Genomic DNA, 21,586 nt, shown 5'->3' with positions numbered 1-21,586 from the left:
AATATCAAATGATAAAGGACCAGCAAGGAGCACTCGAAGATAAACCTACAGGACAGAAGTGTTCCAAATATACACGACCTCAGAGAATTAAGGTAAACAAACATAATGTTCATTCTGATTGGATTATCTTTATCTTTACTCAACTAATGATTATTGATGACTACGTCAATTCAATTTAGGATGGAACCACAGTAATACTTAAGTCTGCGAGTTATCCAAATAAGGCAATTGTGGCTTATGCAACCATTTTGAGCTCTAATCCAAAAGCAAATGTTGGTGGAGTTGAGATAGGAAAGCAATTCTACAAAGTGCGTATCAATCATCCTATTATACAAGATGAGCCATTAGTAAGGCCCACAAGTGGATACAAGAAAATTGGTGATGCTCATGCCAAAGGAGCACCGATTGCTTGGCCTTTGATTTGTGTATGTTGCAACTAGCTTTCTACATATATAATTTCTCTCTGAAGCTTGTAATGATCATTTGTACAACACTCATTCTCTATGCAGGTTGAAATGATCAATGGATGAATATATGTACTTGGATATACACACACGCATGGACCGTGAAGACAAGAATTTCAAGAATATTGTTTATTTTTTGCATTTCATTTGCTGTAGCGCACATTTGTAAACATTTTCTCTTCTTAATCATATCATTGTGTAAATATACTTTACATTATGTGAACAAAGACTATGTTACATTCCTACAATCAATGCAACTTTCTGTTGCTACTGAAATTCATGATTTGAGTGATTGTGCAGTGTGTTATGTTCCCTCCAAAATATATATTTAGGCTATAGTTAGTTTGCATATGAATAATTGTTATTTAATTGAAATTTTAAATGTGTTACAATAGGTAAAGCATGTGTTACAAACCACGTGTTCCTAAAATTCCAAACGGTATCCTCATAGTGTGATACTAGCACAACGAAAAGTGTTACTACAGATAAAAAAATATGTTACAGTACATAATTATTGTAACACTAACAAATGTTCCAATAGATAACAAATTATGTTACAAAGTAGTAACACTTTTCTAGATATAAAAGAACACATGTTTTGTGTTCCAATAGATCAGATAGTAGTAACATTGGATATTGTAACACTAATAGGATATGTTACTAGGAGATCTAGTAACACATTAATTGAGCTATAGTAACACAAGTCGGTGTTACTAAAACTCTGTTTCTGTAGTAGTGATTATGACTAGATCCATGTCTGTGCGTTGCTACGGGCAGCAAATATTTTATAATGTATAATATAGAGTATCATATAAGACAATAATTCAATGATATAGTTTCATTGTAATCACTACTACAGAACAGACCTTTGATCCAAGCCATTTGTCCCGGCTGCTTTTGGGCCCGGGACCAAAGGTGTCTTTTATCCCGGGTCCAACGGCTAGTCAGGCGAGCGGGGGTGGGGACAGGGGCCTTTGGTTCCGGTTGGAGGCACCAACCGGGATCAAAGGCCCACCCTTTTGTCTCAGTTGGTGGCTCCAACCGGGACAACGTCCCCTCGGCCCATTGGTCCCAGTTGGAGCCACCAACCGGGACAAAAGGGGGTCCTTTGGTCCGGGTTTGTGCCTCCAACCGGGACAAATGTCCTTGGCCCCCTTATCCCATTCCCCCTCCTCCCGCCCGAGCCATTCAGCTCACTTGTTCTTGCTGTTCTTGGGTCGGGCGAGGGGAGTTCTTGCTCATTTACTGACCACATTTGTGAAGATCTTTGATTCCCCCGTCCATCCATCAACGCTAAAGGTTTGGGGCTTGTTTCTCTCTTCTTTCATTGCTTGGGTAGCTCATTTCATGCTTTAGAAATAGAGAAAATGTGTAGTTCATTTCTTGCTCATTTAGATTGCATATGTAGGTGTGATTTACTTGTTTTAGTTGATCCAAAGGAGTGTAATATACTTGTTTTAGTTGATCAAAAGAGTTGATGTGATTTTACTCTTATTAATGGCTATATATTATAAATGAGTGTAGTATATTTTTTATTTTTAGATTGAGATGAGTATGCGGATAGTAGAAATTTTTAGAATGAGTGTAGACAGTTCATGTGGTTTACTTGTATATATGATCGTATTGTGGATAGTGTTGACAGCCATTATATCACATTTTGATTGTCAACTTCTCGGAAATAAATTGAATTTTTGTACCATGTTCCATATATATTTTATTTAATTCTAATAAGTTCCACAAGTTTTGGATGAGTTGTGCTTGCAGAAGTCCACTGCCCAAATATGGTCGAAATCAGAGAAAATCTTGGCCGCCCGGCACATTCCGTGCCAACCGGCCGGACACCTCCACATACATGGGTCCAATATTCTTATTGGAGCAATGTGACACATTCATAAGGTTCCAGAACAAGGCGAACATCTCATATCCTATCGGTAGACCCGGAAGGCACAAGGTTCAACCCAAAGGCTCACATGCCAATGCCAAGATCGTCAAATTGAGAAACCACCCATTCCAGAGGCAATGTGGAGTGTTTATGTGCAACATCGGCGAAACTAAGGGCCGAGGGGCTCTGGAGGCAGGCCGCCCGGCCCAAGAAGGAAGCATATGAGGAAACCACCTAAAGAACCGACGTCCAGGAGAGATCTGGAGCTGTCCACGGGAGGTCAGTGGCCAGATGGCACACCCCTAGGCTGGCCGGCCTAGGGAGGGCCGCTCAGCCCCACCTTGCAGAAACTCATCTCCCGGCTTCGCGTGGAAGTTAAGCACCGCCTCTACAGTTGCGTACATCGGGCGCTACCTAAATTACAGGCCCTTCTACCGACCTTGGAAGCCTATAAATAGCACTCTCCCCCTCACTTGTAGACACACACTCAAAGGAGCAATTCTCTCTTCTCAAGACTAGAGTAGGTTAGTAGTTGGGAGTTAGAGTCGAGTCGAGCTTGTCTCGGGGATCCGGAGTCATCATCGGAGCTCGGTATAAGCTCTTGTATCTTTTCCTTTGACTATTTTAATATAAGTAATCTTCTTTATTTACTTGAGTCGGCTTTACTTCCCGCAAGTTATTTATCTTTCCAAATACTAGTATATGTCTGACTCAGTGCTAGCTAGGAAGTGTGTTCCACCCCATGGCACCGCAGTAGTAGGCGGCAAGCGGTGATAGCCTTGTCTGTCCCTCGTAGTCCACCACGTTTGGGTGTTTTCATAGAAGTAGTTGCCGAAGGACGTCGGGCTCCCCTCTCATCCCTATCTGAGCCCTTCTCTTAGGCCACCGAAGTAAGCCCCTGGTTCCGACATCAAGATAGAAGCTTAGATTAGTTCTAGTGAGGCTAGATCAGTAGTTTAGAAGTGTTTCAGGAGTCCTTTCTCACTCGTTGTCTTCCCAGCTGCTACCTCTCTAAAGCATAGAATCTCCTGTGTGTCAAACGGTCATAGACTGGCCATTTATCCTACCCGTTATCTGGCTTACCCCTGCTGAATTAGTCGGTTGATAAACTCATTAAAGGTTGCCACTACAATTTATGATACACTTTACCATAGTGCTTCCCTGAGGATTTCATGATACCCCGGAATACTCCAAGGTGAAGTTCTACATCGGTGAATTCTGTGCGCTTGCAGAATACCTATTCAGATTGAGCATAAGAGACACCAACAAGTATTTCTGGCGCCGTTGCCGGGGAAGCAATTGGCTAAAGTTATCATATAATTGAATGAAAAACTTTACTGTTTTATCACCACATGGGATGCCTACTCCAATGCATTCCTGACGAAATACTTCCCGGTGGGCAAGACCAATGCCCTCCGGAGCAAAATCTCTGGATTTCAGCAGCTGCCGGATGAAGCTATTCCAAAAGCTTGGGAGAGATTCCAAGAGTACATTGTAGCATGCCCCCACCACGGCATGGAAGAATGGCTGATCATACAGAGATTCTTCCATGGCCTGAACATGCCAGCCCAGAACCACATCGAATATAGAGATCCTTTCGCTCAGCGTCAACGCAGCAAAAGCGCTGGTAGAGAAGATTGCTTCCAACCATAGTTGGAAAGGTGAAAGGCAGCAACAGCCCAGCAAGGGAATTCATCATATCGACAGTGTTGATATGCTTGCTGCCAAGATGGACCTTCTCATGAAGAAGCTGGAGTCTCCGCACCAGGAGGCCAACCAGGTTACGGATTCTCGCATGACATGCGAGACTTGTGGAGAAACTGGACACACGGGAAACTCTTTCCCGATTACTCTGGAGGAAGCTCACTTCGTTGGAGCGAACAACTCCAACAACTCTGGCTTCCGTCCTCAGCAGGGTTGGAATTCCAAGCCCAACCTCCTCTGCAGTCAACAGCAAGGTAAGAACTTTAATAACAATTTTCAAGCTACTCTAAAGGACCTAGTTTATGGCCAAAAACAGATTAATGATAACATTAGTAAGAAATTTCTTGCTAATGATAAAATCTTGGAATCTTTGGCCGGACAACTAGAGGGCATAAATTTTGTTATTAAAAACCAGTTGAGCTTCAATAAAATGATAGAAACTCAGGTTGCTCAACTAGCCTCATCTTGTCCTAACAATAACTCGGGAAAACTTCCTAGGCAACCAGAAGTTTCTCCTAAGGAGAATGCTAGTGCGGTAACTACGCGGACAGGTAAGTCCATGCAAGAACCACCATATTCTAAAGATGCAGGATCTAAGCGGAAAGTCGTACCTGCCAGCAATACCTCTACTGCAGACGAAGATCAGGAGGAGGCCGAAGAGTCCAACACAACTGCTGCCCAGGAGGAAACCGTGGAACCCCCCAGAACTTCACGGGAGTTTCATGACACTACTGCCTTATCGTTTCCGGAACGGATAAGGAAGCCGGTGGCCGACAAGCATATTGGCAAGTTCGTCGAGGTAATAAAGAAGTTATATGTCAATATACTACTTCTTTATGCTATTCAGGTCCCAACCTATGCCAAGTACATCAAGGATATACTTGGTAACAAGAGAAACTTGCCCACCACCGAGGTCGTGCAACTCACAGAGGAGTGTAGCGCAGCTATACTCAATCCTCTCCTGGAGAAGAAGAAAGATCCAGGGTGCCCCACAATTACATGTTCAATCGGGAGCCAACACTTTTCTCATGCTCTTTGCGATCTGGGAGCAAGCGTCAGTGTCATGCCTAAGGTAGTTTACGATAAACTAAATTATCATGAGCTTGCCCCTACTGCTATGTGCTTGCAGCTAGCGGACCAAACGGTTCGTTACCCCGCGGGAATTGCAGAGAACATCCCGGTAAAAATCCGGAACTTTTTTATTCCCGTTGATTTCGTCGTCCTCGACATGGAAGTCGACGCCAAGATGCCTCTCATTCTGTGAAGACCGTTCTTGAGTACCGCAAATGCACACATTGATTTTGGAGCCGGTGAAATTCAGCTCAATATCAATGGGCAAACGGAGAAGTTCGCCTTCAGACCGAAGGTCGAACAATGTTCTCAGGTCAAAGCTTTCAACCGGAAGAAATCTGAGAAAGAGCAGGAGAAGCCATCAACCCTCACAATCGATATCCTTGCCGAGCTCTTGGAATGACTGAGAATCGACAAGGAGATTAGAGTGCACAACAACAGGAACGCAAGACGACGAATCCTTCGCAGAGAATTTGAGGAATCGGAGGCGAAAGCGATCAAAACAAAACCCGCCACAAAGAAGGAATATCGGAGAAAAGTGTCTTCGTCTGGAACTCCATCCGGCGATGACAACCAAACCCAAAGTATGGAGAGTCCTGCTCCGGACTTGAAATCCATGCTATCGCCATGAGAACCATGGTACGTATCCATTCTTGCATTTGCATATAGGATAGTTTAATTTTCTTGCATAACCTTTCTTTCTTTTCAAGTCATGGCATGTTTAAATTTTCTTGAATCAAAATTTAAATTTTTTGTTTGCATCAAATATCATTGCATATAAAAAAAATGATCGAATTGTAGGCCGACCGGCCCCACCTAGGCTGGACAGCCCCACTCTCTCATTTGATTAGGGGGCAGCCGGAACCAGGGACATGAGTGCTCGTGGGAGCAAAGAAAAGTGGCCGCACTCATCATGCAGAGGGGTGCAGGCCGGCCGGCCTCATCATGGCCGCCCAGCGCCTCTCCACCACTCCTGTGGTGTCATCACGAACCGGAGCATGAGCACCTGCAGGTCTAGCACCTAGGCATTGACGTGGAGGAATGGAGGCCGAGGGAGGTGCCGCCCGACACACCATAGGCCGGCCGGCCCTGCCCCTGTGCGCCTCTATAAAAGCCACCATGTCATCATCGTTCATCGCACCGTCGCTCTGAGAACGCAGGTCACTCTCCTGAGCACACATTCCCTCTTGCTTTCTCTGAGTTTTCTTGCTTAATGAAGCTTTAAGGAGCTAATTAAGTAAGGTAACTCAAGTGCTAGCCCCACAAAAATAGTAGTAGTGCTGAGATTAGCTCAACACTAATCCAATAAAATTAGTAGTAACCCTCTCTTAAAATGAAAATCACAAAAATATTTCCCATTGAATAAATCAAGGTCTGAACGAAGAACGGTTTGTGGTGGATTGATCCCCACAAGAACGACTAACCACTAACCCCTCCGATTTATTTTTCCCTGTATTTTCTTGGCACTAATCTTTTGCAAGAGTCATGTCGCTCTGGGGGAATATCAAGGGCAAGGTGAAGAAGCTGGGCTCGTCATCCCGATCCCAGAGTTCGCGAGCGTCATCGGCCTCTCAGGATGACATGTTGGTGGACTCTATCCGCCGACCGTCACGATCTGTAACACCCGGAATCCGAAGTATGAAAATACGCTTTACAAGTTCGAATACATATTTTATTAAATGGTTGACCAGGTATTTGAAGAGAGCTCAAAAGGTTGACTTTTTGATTCGTTGGTCGGATGAATAATCCGAGACCACGGATGCGAAGATCTCGCCGAATGCAATCCGTTTGACTACTCATATGCATCGTTTGAAACTAGGATCAAAGAGTTAATTTTTATGCATTTGAAGCAGATCGCAATCTTATGGTTGCGATAGTACCGGTACACATCGTGCGTTGCCCGAGGAGGGGTGCGATGTAAAAGAAGTCATGGCATTTGCATTCATGAAAGTTGTCACAATATTATATGTTATAGTTGACTTGATCGTTGGAGTATTTATACGTGAGAAGCAAACATTAAGATCTGTTGATGCTTGACCTACTTGTGATCTAAATAACTTTTCAAAATAAATTGCTTGCTGAGATTTCAAAATCTCACCCTTGCTTTACTCCTTCCAGGTTTTTGAAGCATTTCATGAAGGGGATGGGGAGTAGCAGCACATTCCACTATTCACATTTCCACTTGTTTTATTTGTGCTGTAAAAGTTAAATGTTGAGTTTTGTTAGAGATATTTTTTTCTTCTTGTTTAAACATTATTCTATCTGCTTCCGCATCGCTTTAATTTTAAGTTGTTGCTGTTCAACTCTCTTGCTAGATTCAGCCGTTAGTTAGAAAGTTTAGTGGCATCCTAGGAATCGGTGGCCTAGGGTGTTACAGTTGATATAAGAGCTTTTGGTTTTAGACCCTTGGCTTAATAGTGGTTGTTAAAATTTTACTCAATAAAATGTGACACACTTGCACATGTAGGTTTGGTATGGGTTTGCATATATTATGTTGGTTTTTCATTTCGAATTTTTTGATTATGATTTCAATTACATGAATTTGATGTGTTTGCCTATTTGATTGTTGGTGGTTGTAGTTATGCCTCCTGTTATGCGTAGTCGTGGTCGTGGACGTGGTCGTGGTCGTTCTGGAGCTAGTGGGCAGCCGGCAGATGCTAATCCCACTCCTGAACAGGTGCCACAGGCTGATCCTAGTCCAGCACAGTTGCTAGCCATGATGCAGGCAATGCAGAATGAGATACAGAACTTGAGGCAGGGTGCTCCGGCTAATGGTGCTGCTCCAACTAATGATGCTCCCACTGCTAGTGGCCCAATTGCTGGGGTTGGTGCTGCTCCGGCAAATGTTGGTGCTCCTGAGATGCCTATTCCTGTTAGTGCCATATCCTTGATGCAGTGGATGGGTATGAATCTAGACACTTTTGATGGCAGTGGTACCCCAGTCCAGGCAGCGGATTGGCTAACTTATGTTGAGGACAAGATGGATGTGTTTGAGGTGGTTTATCAAGACCGTGTTCGCTTCTGTACACAGCTGCTAAAGGGGAAGCTCAAATTTGGTGGAAAGGTGTGCAGGTAGCCCACCCAGCTATGTATGGTTCAATGTCATGGCATGCCTTTGTGAGGCAGTTTGAGCGGAGATTCTATCCTGCCACTTTTCTTGATAAGATGAAGATGGACTTGCATAATTATGTGCAGGATAAAAAGACAGTGACTGAGTATGAAGTGGGCTTCAACCAGATAGTTCGCTTTGTTCCACATGTGGCCTATAATGATATGGAGAAGGCAATACAGTTTCGCCAGGGTCTTAGGCCATCTATCAGACACATGCTGGGAGCTTTTCCACTCATTGACTTCCGTACTATTGAGGAGCAGGCTTTGGGTTTGGAATTGCAGCATTTAGTCACTACTGAGATGCATAAGTCATCAGGTGGGGAGCAATCCCACAGCCAAAGTGACAAGAAGGGACAGTCTGGTGGTCCTATACACAAGAAAGGGAAGTTCCAGCATCACCAGCCATACCATGGAAAGTCTTCTCAGTCCAGTATTTCAGATAAGAATGCAACTCACTACCGAGCTGTTGCGAAGCCTGGCATGGGGCTTGTGTGCTTCCGTTGTGGTGATGCCCATCGCCGTTCAGAGTGCCGATGGACCGGCAAATGTTCTATTTGTGGTATGGACCATAGGGATGTGGTTTGTAGGAGGAATCCCAATGGGAAAGTGCATTGGGAGGTAGTGCCTTCTTCAACTTCAGCTTCTAGTGGTGGCAGCAACACCCTCTGCACAGCAGCAACTTCCCATGCTACCCACTCAGCAGTACCTGCCAGCACCAGTGTATCCTCAGTACTTGATGGCGCCTCCGACTATGTCGAGTACTCCTCCGTTGCCGCAGTCTGGGGCTTTTCGACAGCCTCAGGCTACTGTTCCCCCAGTTCCTCTTATGCCTTGGGGTACACCTAGTGGCCATACTCCAGGTTCTTCCTCTACGGGTGTTCCGAGGATGTATTATATGCCCTCTATTGATGACAGGGATCGTGGAGATGTGGTGACAGGTATTATTTCAGTTGATTCATTTGATGCAAGTGTTCTTTTCGACTCTGGCACTAGCTTCTCATTTGTCTCAGAGGGTTTTGTAGTTCGTGCTAGTCTATCTATGCAGAAGATTAGTCAGCCTGTTCTTGTTAGTTCAGCTAGAGGTCCTATATCAAGTTATTCTGTTTGCCCTTGTTGTTCTATTGTTCTTGCTGGTGAGGTCTTTGTTGCTAATTTGGTGGTGATTCCTTTAGAGCCATTTGATGTTATTCTGGGTATGGATTGGCTTTCTCAGTATCAAGCAATTATCTCCTATTTCTGGAAAATGATTTCTTTACAAGCACCTTCGGGTAGGGAGGTGATCTTTCAGGGGAGTGCTATGAAGTACTCTCTGTCATTGTTGTCCCAAATGTTCCCAGATCGCTGGACAAGGAAGTCAGGTATTCTTTTGGCTATGGTGGATGGTAGTGAGGTTGCCTTACAAGTGGAAAATATCCCAGTGGTGTGTCATTATTCGGATGTTTTTCCTGATGATCTTCCAGGCATACCTCCTGAGCGTGATGCTGTTTTTGAGATTAAATTAGTTCCTGGCATAGAACCTATCTATAGGACACCATATAAGATGGCTCCAATAGAGCATGTGGAGTTGAAGAAGCAGCTAGATGATCTTCTTGCTAAGGGATTCATAAGACCTAGTAAGTCGCCTTGGGCATTTCCAGTGTTGTTTGTTGAGAAGAAGGATGGCACTAAAAGGCTAAGCGTTGACTGTCGCGGTCTTAATCAAGTGACCATCAAGAATAAGTACCCTCTACCTCGTATTGATGCTCTCTTTGATCAATTGAGGGGTGCTAAGGTCTTCTCTAAGATCGATTTGCAATCTGGTTATCATCAGATAAGCATTAAGGAGGAAGATATTGAGAAGACAGCTTTTAGCACAAGGTACGGGCATTTTGAGTATGTTGTTATGTCTTTTGGACTAACGAATGCTCCTGCTGTGTTTATGGAAGTGATGAATAGGATGCTGCATGAGTACTTGGATGACTTTGTTGTTGTGTTTATTGATGATATATTGATCTACTCCAAGTCAGAGGAAGAACATGAGCATCATCTTAGTCTTGTCTTGGATGCTCTTCGAAAGAATAAGTTTTATGCCAAACTAAAGAAGTGTGCTTTCTGGCTTTCTGAAGTGAGTTTATTGGTCATGTCATCAATCAACATGGTATTACTGTAGACCCGAAGAATGTTGCTTTTCTTTCAACTCCTGGACATTAAGTTTCTGGAGGTTCTTCTTTTGCCAATTTGATAAATCGAATAAGCATCTCGGTCATACTTCAATTTTGGACAACGGCAGTTCCTTCTTGACTTTTGTCCATTTGAACTTATTTTGTTCAGATTTGACACTAGAAATATCAGCACTCAATTTTCCCTTTCCTTTCCATCAATAGCCGAAGTCCTCAACACAACAATAGGCTTCTTACTAATTCAATTCAGATCTGAACTTATACTTTTGCAGCCATCATTTTTCACCACGTAAACCTGCTTGACAACCTTTTTCTTCTCAAGAACTCTAGACCGATTCTTTGACTCAAAATGGTCATTTTCAACATATGGTTTCCTTGCATATGATGGCTCTCTTGGTGAGCGGCTCTCGTACCCACCCCTACAAACCACCATTTTTAGCAGCGAAAAGCAGGGGCGGTTGCGCCATCCGCCCCTAGAAATGGATTTTGGCCTGCCCCTACAAACCTTTTCAATGGATGGAGCTACCAGAAAGTGTCATCTTACTTTAGTTCAACTTCAAGATGAACTACAGTTGACCTTCAGTATAGGTTATATATATACTGAGCTTGTCTATAGTTTCACATAACAAGTTGACTTGCTGGTGAGTCGTCATGCACACAAGGAGTTAAGGAGTTCTAGAATTTTAAGTATAATCTGTCATATGATGTTCTCTCTAGATCTAAGAAGATGTATATTTAGTAGAGAACTCAAAGGTGGTAACAGAAACATACGATTATGTATGTACAAGTTGTAAACAATATGTATATGAAATCCTACAAATTGGATTTTATGTAATCATATATGTGGACCTGCGTGTGTATATTATTTTCTTATCTTTTTTGGCTGGTTTAAGAAGTTGTAATCATGCAGATCTATGTTTGTAAATATATTATTTGTTTACCTCTTTTAGCTCTCTGCCAAGCGTCATTGCAAAGGCATCGGGCAAAGATTTGAATCATTGTCGAGTGCCTTGATTCAGGCACATGGCAAACCCTCTGTTACCGTTATTTGGCCATCCCCCTAACTTTTTTTGCCGAGAGCCAACTGAGCACTTGGCAAAGCTTTGCCGAGTGCCCGAGAAATAGCACTCGGCAAAGGCGGCTTTGCTGAGTCTTTGGTTGCCGTGTGACGTATGTCGTGTGTGGCACTCGGTAAAGTCTTTGCCGAGTACATTTAGGGCTTTTGCCGTGTGCCTTAGGCACTCGGCAAACAGGCAGAATCCGGTAGTGGACTACGTTGGTGTGAGCTACCCAACTCTTCATTCGCTGTGCTGTGCGTCTAGTGGTAACCATCTATATATGCTCATCTGTTTTCCTAACAAATTACAGATTGGCTATTCAAGATATACTATATATTTAGCCATAATGTATATCAATATCTATGTGCATACTAAAAGCTATGTATTTTATTAGATAAACCAGGATTTATAGTTTGGAACAGAGAGAGTATTATCTTTCAGTATTTTCTTCTAAGATAATAATAGGCGGAGGAAATTGTCACATACCAAAAACGATTGTTCTTTTGAGGTGAAAAAGAGAAAATTCATTGTTCTTTAATTTGTATTGAAATTATTACTACAGACCATGTTCTTCCACGCATATTCATATTGTTCCCAACTTTTTATATATAAAGTACACAGTACATTATTTTCAACACAGTCTCACATGCTACATATATACTGATCACAAGATCCATTTATTGGCCAAGTGGAGGAACCGTAAAACCTGAAAAAAAAACATACGAAATCAATCTTACATATACTTCATAAAAAGCATATATAGTTATAAGTATATATGTGCAGAGTAGTGTTTCACTTACTCCCGCACTTGTAGCCAGGCTTGAAGGGCCTCTTGCAGTAGTTGGAGACGTAGAGGACCTTCTCCATGCACCACACCTTCTCTACTTCCTTGGTGACCCTTTTGCAGAGGCACGGGATGTCCGCCTTCTGCCACACAGCGCAGCACGCTGCCGACGGCGGTATCTTGGGCTCAGCCGGGAACATCTCGTACTTCTTGCACTCCCGGATCATGTCCTCCCGGTCCCCGTCGCAGCCCCCGGCCAACGTTGTCCCTGCAACAGCAAGGACAAGCATAAAACCCAGAAGCAGTTTCACCATGGATATATAGCTTGTTGTATTTGTGTGGTACACGAGATGTGTGCTCCTTCTGTGAGTTCTTTTGGTGGGATCGTTGGGCTTATATAGGCTCGGATCAGTCGGGGGATGCCCTTAATCGTAATGTTGACGTAGATGTGTATACTATATCTGCTTTAGATGTGCACCTATATCATACAAAGAGATATCGAATTCTATCCACAAGGAACCCCAACAAATATTTAACTATATCATATTGACATACTGTTCATATTGTATAGATTTAAAAAGAATTGCATGTCTGCTGGAGATGTATAACCACATATCAAACCCAGTCATCGAACAAGTGTCCACAAGAGGATACATACATTCCATACATTCCTATTCCATGGATTAGAAATTAGAAGAAGAATAAATAGCATGTCTGTTGGAGATATTGCGACGCCATACATTTAGAGATTACTACAAAACATGGAAACTGTAACACACTCGTGTAACACATTCATCATTGTGTTACAGAGAAGTTTAATAGTAACACAAAACTATATGTTACAGATAACTGGTGTAACACATTGCACATGTTCTATAAAAATGTGATACAGAAAATATTTGTAGTAATACAAAAGTAATGTTACACCTAAAGTGTTACAAGGATAGTAGTATTTAGTAACACATACAAAATAATGTTACAATTTAAGTGTTACAAAGAAGCCCTGCGTATTGTTTCCCTTTCACGAAGTGCCATGAATGTGGCACCAGATATCATCACGAGTAGGCAATTGGGAATGTAGAAGAAATCACAAAAAGACTCATTTGTTGACATCAAGATACAACTATATTTAACATGAGGTCAGCTCGATAGATAATGATAAGGCAAGGAGTACATGTACAAACAAAACTTTGAAAATATGACAATAAAGTATATTGTACTAGTTTTTATTACAAATCTAGCTTTTGCACTGTGATGAAAACAAACTATGATATATCTGCAACTCATAGCTATCTCCAAGTTTTATAATTCTGCAATAAAAAGAGAAAAATTAGTAACTCCAAGTGTCACACATGAGGGAAACTTGGTGGAGGAATATGAGTTGTAGCATATATGAACTATAAACTTTGCAAAATCTATAAAACATGAACATTGGCTTAAAAAAATCTACATTATTAGTAGAGATAACTAGCTAGTAAAAATTCATAGTGGAATTTCACATTTATTTTATACAAATTACTTTTTACGTTTATATTTACATGATCATTTGATTTCTGTATGAAATTAAATTCTAGAGATACTAATATTTTTAAATAATGTAGCTATATTTAGATCTTTTAAAATAATGAGATAACTTCAATAATGAAATAAAGAGGACAAATTATAGAAACACAAACCGTTGAAGAAACAATCTATGATTGGTCATTCAATCCACTAGTGCTAATATCCACTGTTGTTCCCTCAATGTCTGTTCTAACCCATTGATGTCTGATCTTTGCATTATTAAACATCTCTCCGAGGTGTGTGACATGTGACATGGAATGGTTCAGTTTCGATATCATCTTCCCATTCGTCACAACCAGCATCATATATATCTCTTTGGTTCATCTTCATGACCACAGATCACCCAGGATTTAATTTATCTTCAACATAAAACACCTGGTCAGCTTGGTTAGGAAAAATGAAAGGTTCATGCCCAATCTTTTCCCCAGTATGTATCAGGTGTGAGAAGTTGACAAGTGTGTAGCCATATTTGTCCTTTTGTATTCCTCTTCCAGATAGAACATCAACCCATTCACATTTGAAAAGAACCACCGAAAATTTTCTAGAGTAGTTCAACTCAATAATATCAATTATCCTCCCATAGTATGTCACATCGCCTAAAACTGGTCTATCATCACTTGCACTGGCATAACTAGAAGTTTTAGCAGTCAGCACTACTCCACTATTTTGTGTCACCCCATCCAACCGTTTGGGCCTAAATCGAAAACCTCGTCTGTTGAAAGCATGGTACCTTTTTGCTGCTTCAACAGGAACACGGGCTAGCCATCTGATGTCATCTTTCATACCATCAATGCCATTTTCCCTCTTGATCTGCATAATCTGAACAACCATAAAAGTTTAGTTTTGCACTTGAGTTCTAGATGTAAAGGATGTGAGATATGACACTTACATGGCCTCTAAACCATAGATGGAACTTCTCATTTTGTATTTTCTCGACATCTCTATGGCTCGCTCGACGGCCATTATGCCTAGCCGTGATTTGTTCAGCATGAGCCCTGTAAGTACCTTGTAAGGAAACTTGTGTCATGAAAAAAATTGAATTTATATTTCTGAGTTTGAGATATATATATTACCTAAGGTATGGATTGACATTAGAACAATTAAATAGCACATATCTATGTGCTTGTAGTTTTGCCAAACCTCTTATAACATAGCTACTTGGCTTTCCTAGTGCCGTGCCAGCATAAGAAAAAAGAGTTGATGCCTGGATAGTATCACATCCCTGTGTTTCATCATAATCATCATTCCTTGAGACCTTATTAAGCAAGCTTTCAAAACCATCAATAAATCCTGAACAAAGTGCCATAGCCTCTTTTGCTAAAACTGATTCAGCAATGCATCCCTCTGGACGAGCTTTATTCCTCACAGTTGACTTCAACTCACCAAGGTATCTACATAGGCCAACATTGTAAAAATAAAACGTTAAATAATAATGCACAACAAAAAATAAAAAAATGATCCTCTAAAAATATAAAGAACAGCATACCTCTCCACAAAATACATTGATCGCTAGCAAACAGGACCACTAATTTTTGCCTCTGATGCTAAGTGAAAGACAAGATGAACAACAACAACAACAACAACAACAACGTAGCCTTTTTTCCTAAGCAAGTTGGGGTAGGCTAGAGATGAAACCCGAAAGAAATAAGTTCAAGGTTCAGGCACATTGATAGCTAGTCTCCATGCGCTCCTATCCAAAGCTATCTCTTTAGAGATATTCCAATCCTTAAGGTCTCTCTTAACCGACTCATACCACGTCAGTTTAGGTCTACCTCTACCCCTTTTTACATTATCGACCCACTCAAGAACCCCATTACGCACCGGCGTCTCAGGAGGCCTTCGTTGGACATGTCCAAACCATCTCAGCCGATGCTGGGTAAGTTTCTCCTCAATTGGTGCCACCCCGACCCTATCCCGAATAACTTCGTTCTGGATTCTATCCCTCCTTGTGTGCCCGCAAAACCACCGCAACATATGTATCTCTGCTACATTCAGTTCCTGGACATGTCGCCTTTTTGTAGGCCAACATTCAGCATCGTATAACATCGCCGGACGAATTGTTGTTCTATAGAATTTAACTTTTAGCTTTTGTGGCACCCTCTTGTCACAAAGGATGCCAGAAGCTTGCTGCCATTTCAACCAGCCAGTTGAAATTTTATGCCTAACATCTTCATCAATGTCGCCATCCTTTTGTAGCACCGATCCTAAATACCGAAAAGTATCCTTCTGGACCACCACTTGACCATCTAGACTAATGTCTCCCCCCTCATGCCTAGTCGCGCTGAAATCGCACATCATGTACTCGGTCTTGGTCCTACTAAGTCTAAACCCTTTCGACTCTAACGTGCGTCTCCACAGCTCTAACTTCCTATTAACCCCTGCCCTACTCTCGTCAACTGGCACCACATCATCAGCAAAGAGCATACACCAAGGATCTCACCTTGTATATCCCTTGTGACCTCATGCATCACTAAAGCATATAAATAAGGGCTCAATGCTGACCCCTGGTGTAGGCCTATATTAATAGGAAAGTCAGTGGTGTTGCCATCACATGTCCGGACAAACGTCGTCGCATCCTTGTACATATCCTTAATGAGGGTAATGTACTTAGTTGGGATTTTGTGCTTCTCCAAGGCCCACCACATGACATTTCTCGGTACTTTGTCATATGCCTTCTCAAAATCAATGAAGACCATGTGCAAGTACTTCTTCTGCTCCCTATATCTCTCCATCAATTGTCGTATTAAGAAAATCGCCTCCATGGCTGATCTTCCAGGCATTAACCCAAATTAGTTTTGGGTCACACTTGTCACTCTTCTTAGGCGATGCTCGATAACCCTCTCCCAAAGCTTCATCGTATGGCTCATCAGCTCAATCCCACGGTAGTTAGTACAACTTTGAACATGTCCCTTGTTTTTGAAGATAGGTACTAATATACTTCTCCTCCATTCTTCCGGCATCTTGTTTGACCGAAAAATGAGATTAAAAAGCTTAGTTAACCATACTATTGTTCTATCTCCTAAGCATCTCCACACCTCAATGGGGATACCATCATGGCCCATCGCTGTACCTCCCTTCATCCTCTTCAAAGCCTCCCCGATCTCTACCTCCTGAATTCTCCTCACAAAACATCTGTTGGTATCGTCAAAAGAGTCATCTAACTTAAGGGTAGGGCCCTCACTCTCCCCATTAAACAACTTGTCGAAGTACTATCTCCATCTATCCATGATCTCCTCATCCTTCACTAGCAGTCGATCTGTCCCATCCTTAATGCATTTGATTTGGTTGATGTCCCTTGTCTTCCGCTCGCGGATCCTAGCCATCCTATAAATGTCCTTCTCCCCTTCTTTCGTGCCTAGCCGCTGATACAGGTCATCATACGCCTTACCATTTGCTACACTCATAGCTCGCTTTGCAACCCTCTTCGCTAATTTATAGGCCTCGACAAGATGAACCATCATAGTAAAAAAATCTAGGTGGAAATATCATCTCCATTCGACATAATGTCATTACAATTCTATCTTCTAACTTCTCAAGTTCATCTTTGTAGAGCACTTTTGCATTTAATTCTCTAAAATATCCGTATAGATCAAATAAGGCAGATGTAACATCATCGGGGAGAAGACCTCGCAAAGCAACAAGCATAAGTTGTTGCATTAGTATATGACAATCATGACTTTTTAGGCCTGTAATTTTTGCTTGAGCAACATTTACACATCTAGAGATGTTACTAGAATAACCATCTGGAACTTTTATATCATGAAGGACCTTACAGAACTGTTGCTTCTCCTCTTTAGACATGTTATACAAAGCTGGAGGCAAGTAGTACTTATCATTAGCCCTTCTTTGTGGGTGTAGATCTGGACGGATGTTCATTTCTTGCAAGTCTTTTCGTGCCTGTAGATTGTCCTTTGATTTTCCCTCTATTTCTAAAAGTGTGCCATATGTATTTTCACAAACATTCTTCTCAATATGCATAAAGTCAAGGTTGTGCCGAAGCAAATTATACTTCCAGTAAGACAAACAAAAAAGGCCACCAACACCCTTCCATGTTTTTGACTTTTCAAAGTCAGAAATTGATTTTATCTTTTCCAAAATAGCTTCTCCAGAATAGGGTACTGGTTTTGATCTATGCTCTTCAGTTCCATCAAAAGAATCCGCATCATATCGAAACTCATGGCCATCAGGCAAGAATCGTCGATGCCCCCATGTAACATTGCTTGTACTTCAACCATTTGTAACTTGTTTCTTCTTCACAAGAAAGGCAACCCAACTGGCTATTGGTACTAAACTGTGCCAATATCCCAGCCCCAGGATAGTCACTCACTGTATATAATAATACAGCATGAAGTTGGAACACCTCATCTCGATATGCATCATATGTAGGCATACCATATTCAAAAAGCTCATTTAGGTCATCATAAACTGGTTGCATAAATGTATGAAAGTCCTTTCCAGGGTAACCAGGAATTGTTAACGTAAGCATGAGAGAAGAAGCTTTCATGCATAACCATGGAGGAAAGTTATAGGGCACCAAGACAATAGGCCAACAACTGTGGGTTGAATTACACTTCCCAAATGGGTTAAACCCATCACTAGCTATTGCAAATCTCATGTTCTGAGAATCTAATGCAAAGTCAGGATATTGAGTATCAATAGCTTTCCAAACATCTGAATCAGCAGGATGGCGCAATGCCCCATCCTTTGTACGCTCCTCATCATGCCATCTAGTTAACCTAGCTGTTTCTTTGTGCATAAAAAGCCTTTTAAGCCTAGGTTTGATTGGAAAGTAGCGCAGTACCTTATTTGGGATTGCCTTTCTTCTTTCCTTCTTTGTTAAGGCTGTGTTGTCTGCTTTATTTTTCCACCTTGAAGCCCCACATTTTGAACAGAAATCATGATCTTTCTTATCCTTTCGGTAAAGCTGACAATTATTTGGGCACACAAGAATTTTCTCATACCTAAGACCAAGCTTTGCAATGATCTTCCGAGCCTCTGCAAATGTTTTTGGTATATTAGCACCATTTGGTAGAGCAAGCTGTAAAATTCCAAGCAAATCATCTAATGATTTATTGCTCCACTTGTTGATGGACTTCACATGGAACAAGAGGACTAAGAAAGTTAGTTTTGATAATTCACAACCTTCCCATAAAGGTTGATCAGCATCTGTAAGCAAATCAAAGAAAGCTTGTGAATCTGCATCTAGTCCAGCTTTAGAAGAACATGCAACATCATGTTCATTTGTGTTTAGTCCATGGTCAACATATCCAAATGCTTCCTGGAGTACCTGGCGCATATTATGGTTTAGATTTGGAAGTTGTGACTCTGAATCTTTGTTTGCAGAGATATATGATGCTGTTTCCCCATGGCAACCCCATATGCTGTATCCACGCAGCATTCCGTTGCACAGTAAGTGATCATACACTGTATCCTTCTTTTGTAGCATCCTGTTAACACAATTGAGACATGGACATCGAATCTTCGCATCGGGCTTCTTCTCCCTATATGCAAACTTGAGAAAACCTTCTACCCCAGCTATATAGTCATCACTTGGTCTTTCAGAAAGCAACAACTTCTTAATTTCTCTTAAGTCCGTAAGCTCTGCTTCTGAAATTTCACAGCCTGAAATTATTATGAAGCACTGAATTTCCATTTGTAATAGTGATTTCCGATTTGAGGCACTAATTAATTTAGAGATCCAAGAGTTAACATTTACATGCTTCACGATTCTCGTATGCAGGGAAAACCGAAGAATGGAAAATTACTACTAGAATCATCAACTACAAAACATTACTATTGAGTCAGTGGAGTATGAATTCCTGATCTCGACTACGTCTCAAGTAGTATGAATATGATTAGGATACTTACCCCTAACTTACATGGTAGTAAATAATCAGCAGATGTGCTTATCAACATTTTAAAACTAGTAAAAGTTTTATTCTCACTTGTATTTAATTTGTGCATGTGTGTCAGATGGTGAACAATCCACAAGTGACATGAAACAAGTACTTGAATTATGCTGCAGTAAAAAGTAGCTGAGTCTGAACCAGATAACAAGATCAACTTGAGTCTTCTATTATATCCAGTCTAATGTAGTACTTCTACTATGCACATTTTGCAAAAGAAATCAAGAAAAGAAAAAATGCATCTAGTGTTACCTTACTTTTTGTGGAGAGACATGCAAATAGCGATGAGCAGTAAATAATTAGGTAAGACTAAAGCGATAACAAGACCGATGACAGGACATTCAAGGAATTTTGAACAGGCATTACATGAAAGGTTCACTCTCGCATTTCAAAGAGAATGGTGTATTATCTTCGTCGATGAATTGAGTAGATCTACTATTTGGTTAAGATATTGTGCTTACAGTGAACGATCCGTCGGCCTGTGACTGGGAGCCTGGGATACGGGGACGCCGGTGCTGGGGCTCGGCGCGGCAGCTACTCGGGGCAGGGGCGAGCGGCGCGAGTGGGGACCCGGGATGGCGGCGGGCGGCGGGCGGCGGGCGGCGCGCGGCGCGAGCAGCTCCTCGGGGCAGGGGCGAGCGGCGGCACTGCTTCAACCTGCGGTCGCGTGATATCGGACGTCCAACAGGGATCCTACGATGCTCCCAGATTGGCTCGCCATGTGCTCCCAAGTCTATCTAGCTCGGCTCTCCTGCCTAAGGCTCGGCTCGGGCCACAGGAGAAGGAAACGCGCGATTGGGGCGAACACGACCGGGAGTCCCCGCCGGCCGCCGCACGCCGGACTCTCGCCGCCGGATTCCTCGCCGCCCAGCCTCATCCCTCGTTCCCTGTCGCAGCCGCTCCATCTCCTCCACGAGGACCGCCGCGGTGGCCTGGCACGCACCCCGCCAGAGGCGGCGTCGCGGACAGCAGGCCGCCCAGTGGCGCAGCCGCGTGGGCACCTCCGGCGGCTGCGCGGACGGCGGGGTGCCCAGTGCCAGCAGCAGCGTTGGCCCCCTACAGCAGAGGCGCGGCCGGCCGGCTGCCCAGCGCAAGCACGTATGGCCACCGGAGGCGCGGCAAGAGGGCGAGAACATTCAGATACTGTGATTGTGCAGTCTTCTGTATTTCCTTGCTACGCACCATGGAGCTTTTTGCCAAAATAGCACTTCAAATATTTGGCTTCGCCGATTTACCATCTCAAACAACTGACTCGCAGATTTACCATTCCAATCGTGGGTACCTTGACAATTCTACCACTTAGACATTTCTACCACTTAGACATTTCTACCCATGGTCCCACTTGTCATAATCTTCATCTCCCCTCTCCTGCATCCTCCCCCACGCCTCCCACTCGCCCGACGGTGGCGTCTGGATCCCAAGCTCCGGCTTGGCCGCGTGGTAGAACCCGGGAGCGGTCGGCGAGCAGCGTGCCGCAGGAGATGGCGTGGGCAGCGAGGGAGAAGCTGGGAGGACATGCGCGAGGGCCGGCGCCACGCGCTGCGCGTCCTGGCGGTGGCGGGCGCGGCGCCGGCAGCGGAGATCGGCACCCACCGCAGCGACGGGGCAGCGGGCGCTACGGACGCGGCGCTGGAGGAGTTCCTAGACGACGTGGGCGTGGTGCGGAGGCCCCAGTCGAAGGTCGAGGCCTGGAGCCTGTGTTGCACGGCGCACCAGATAGGCAGGCTGCGGTGGAGCGGGCAGAGGGCGGCGCGCGCGGTCAAGCACGCGGCGGCGCTCGAGGTAGAGGGCGGTAGAGGGCGCGTAGGGCGGCGGTTTTCACCGGCGGGCAGTCGTGGAGTGCGCAGAGGGCGTCGTGCTCGGGTGGCTCCTCTCGATGTGCTG

General features: G+C 43.3%; 2 protein-coding genes, 1 long non-coding RNA gene and 1 other non-coding gene across 4 annotated transcripts; 1 reads left to right on the top strand and 3 right to left on the bottom strand.

Annotated features, from left to right (window-relative positions):
* Positions 1-72: 72 nt before the first annotated feature.
* LOC120684506 lies at positions 73-740 on the top strand. The gene is made up of 2 exons (XR_005679327.1): positions 73-425; positions 510-740. It is a non-coding gene; the product is annotated as an uncharacterized LOC120684506 (long non-coding RNA).
* A 3,016-nt stretch (positions 741-3,756) lies between these two features.
* Positions 3,757-3,863, bottom strand: LOC120687007. The gene has a single exon (XR_005680512.1). It is a non-coding gene; the product is annotated as a small nucleolar RNA R71 (small nucleolar RNA).
* Positions 3,864-12,000: 8,137 nt separating this feature from the next.
* On the bottom strand, positions 12,001-12,572 carry LOC120684580. The gene is made up of 2 exons (XM_039966436.1): positions 12,250-12,572; positions 12,001-12,155 (listed from the first exon to the last, which is right to left on the bottom strand). The coding sequence occupies exons 1-2, from the start codon at positions 12,545-12,547 to the stop codon at positions 12,127-12,129; spliced, it is 327 nt and encodes a 108-aa protein (XP_039822370.1). The 5' UTR covers positions 12,548-12,572; the 3' UTR covers positions 12,001-12,126.
* A 5,407-nt stretch (positions 12,573-17,979) lies between these two features.
* On the bottom strand, positions 17,980-19,449 carry LOC120684877. Its single transcript, XM_039966744.1, has one exon. The coding sequence runs from the start codon at positions 19,447-19,449 to the stop codon at positions 17,980-17,982; it is 1,470 nt and encodes a 489-aa protein (XP_039822678.1).
* Between the last annotated feature and the right edge of the window lie 2,137 nt (positions 19,450-21,586).

Source organism: Panicum virgatum, chromosome 8N, assembly GCF_016808335.1.
Source record: "Panicum virgatum strain AP13 chromosome 8N, P.virgatum_v5, whole genome shotgun sequence".
Lineage (NCBI taxonomy): Eukaryota > Viridiplantae > Streptophyta > Magnoliopsida > Poales > Poaceae > Panicum > Panicum virgatum.
Note: the sequence above shows the minus strand (reverse complement) of the source record. Positions and strands in the feature narration are given on the sequence as shown.

Excerpts from the sequence above, each read along its gene's own strand:
- LOC120684877 (XM_039966744.1), bottom strand. The coding sequence starts at position 19,449 with ATGGAAATTCAGTGCTTCATAATAATTTCAGGCTGTGAAATTTCAGAA.
- LOC120684580 (XM_039966436.1), bottom strand. The coding sequence starts at position 12,547 with ATGGTGAAACTGCTTCTGGGTTTTATGCTTGTCCTTGCTGTTGCAGGG. Across the intron at positions 12,156-12,249 it reads GCCTGGCTACAAGTGCGGGA|GTTTTACGGTTCCTCCACTT; the intron begins GTAAGTGAAACA and ends TTTTTTTTTCAG.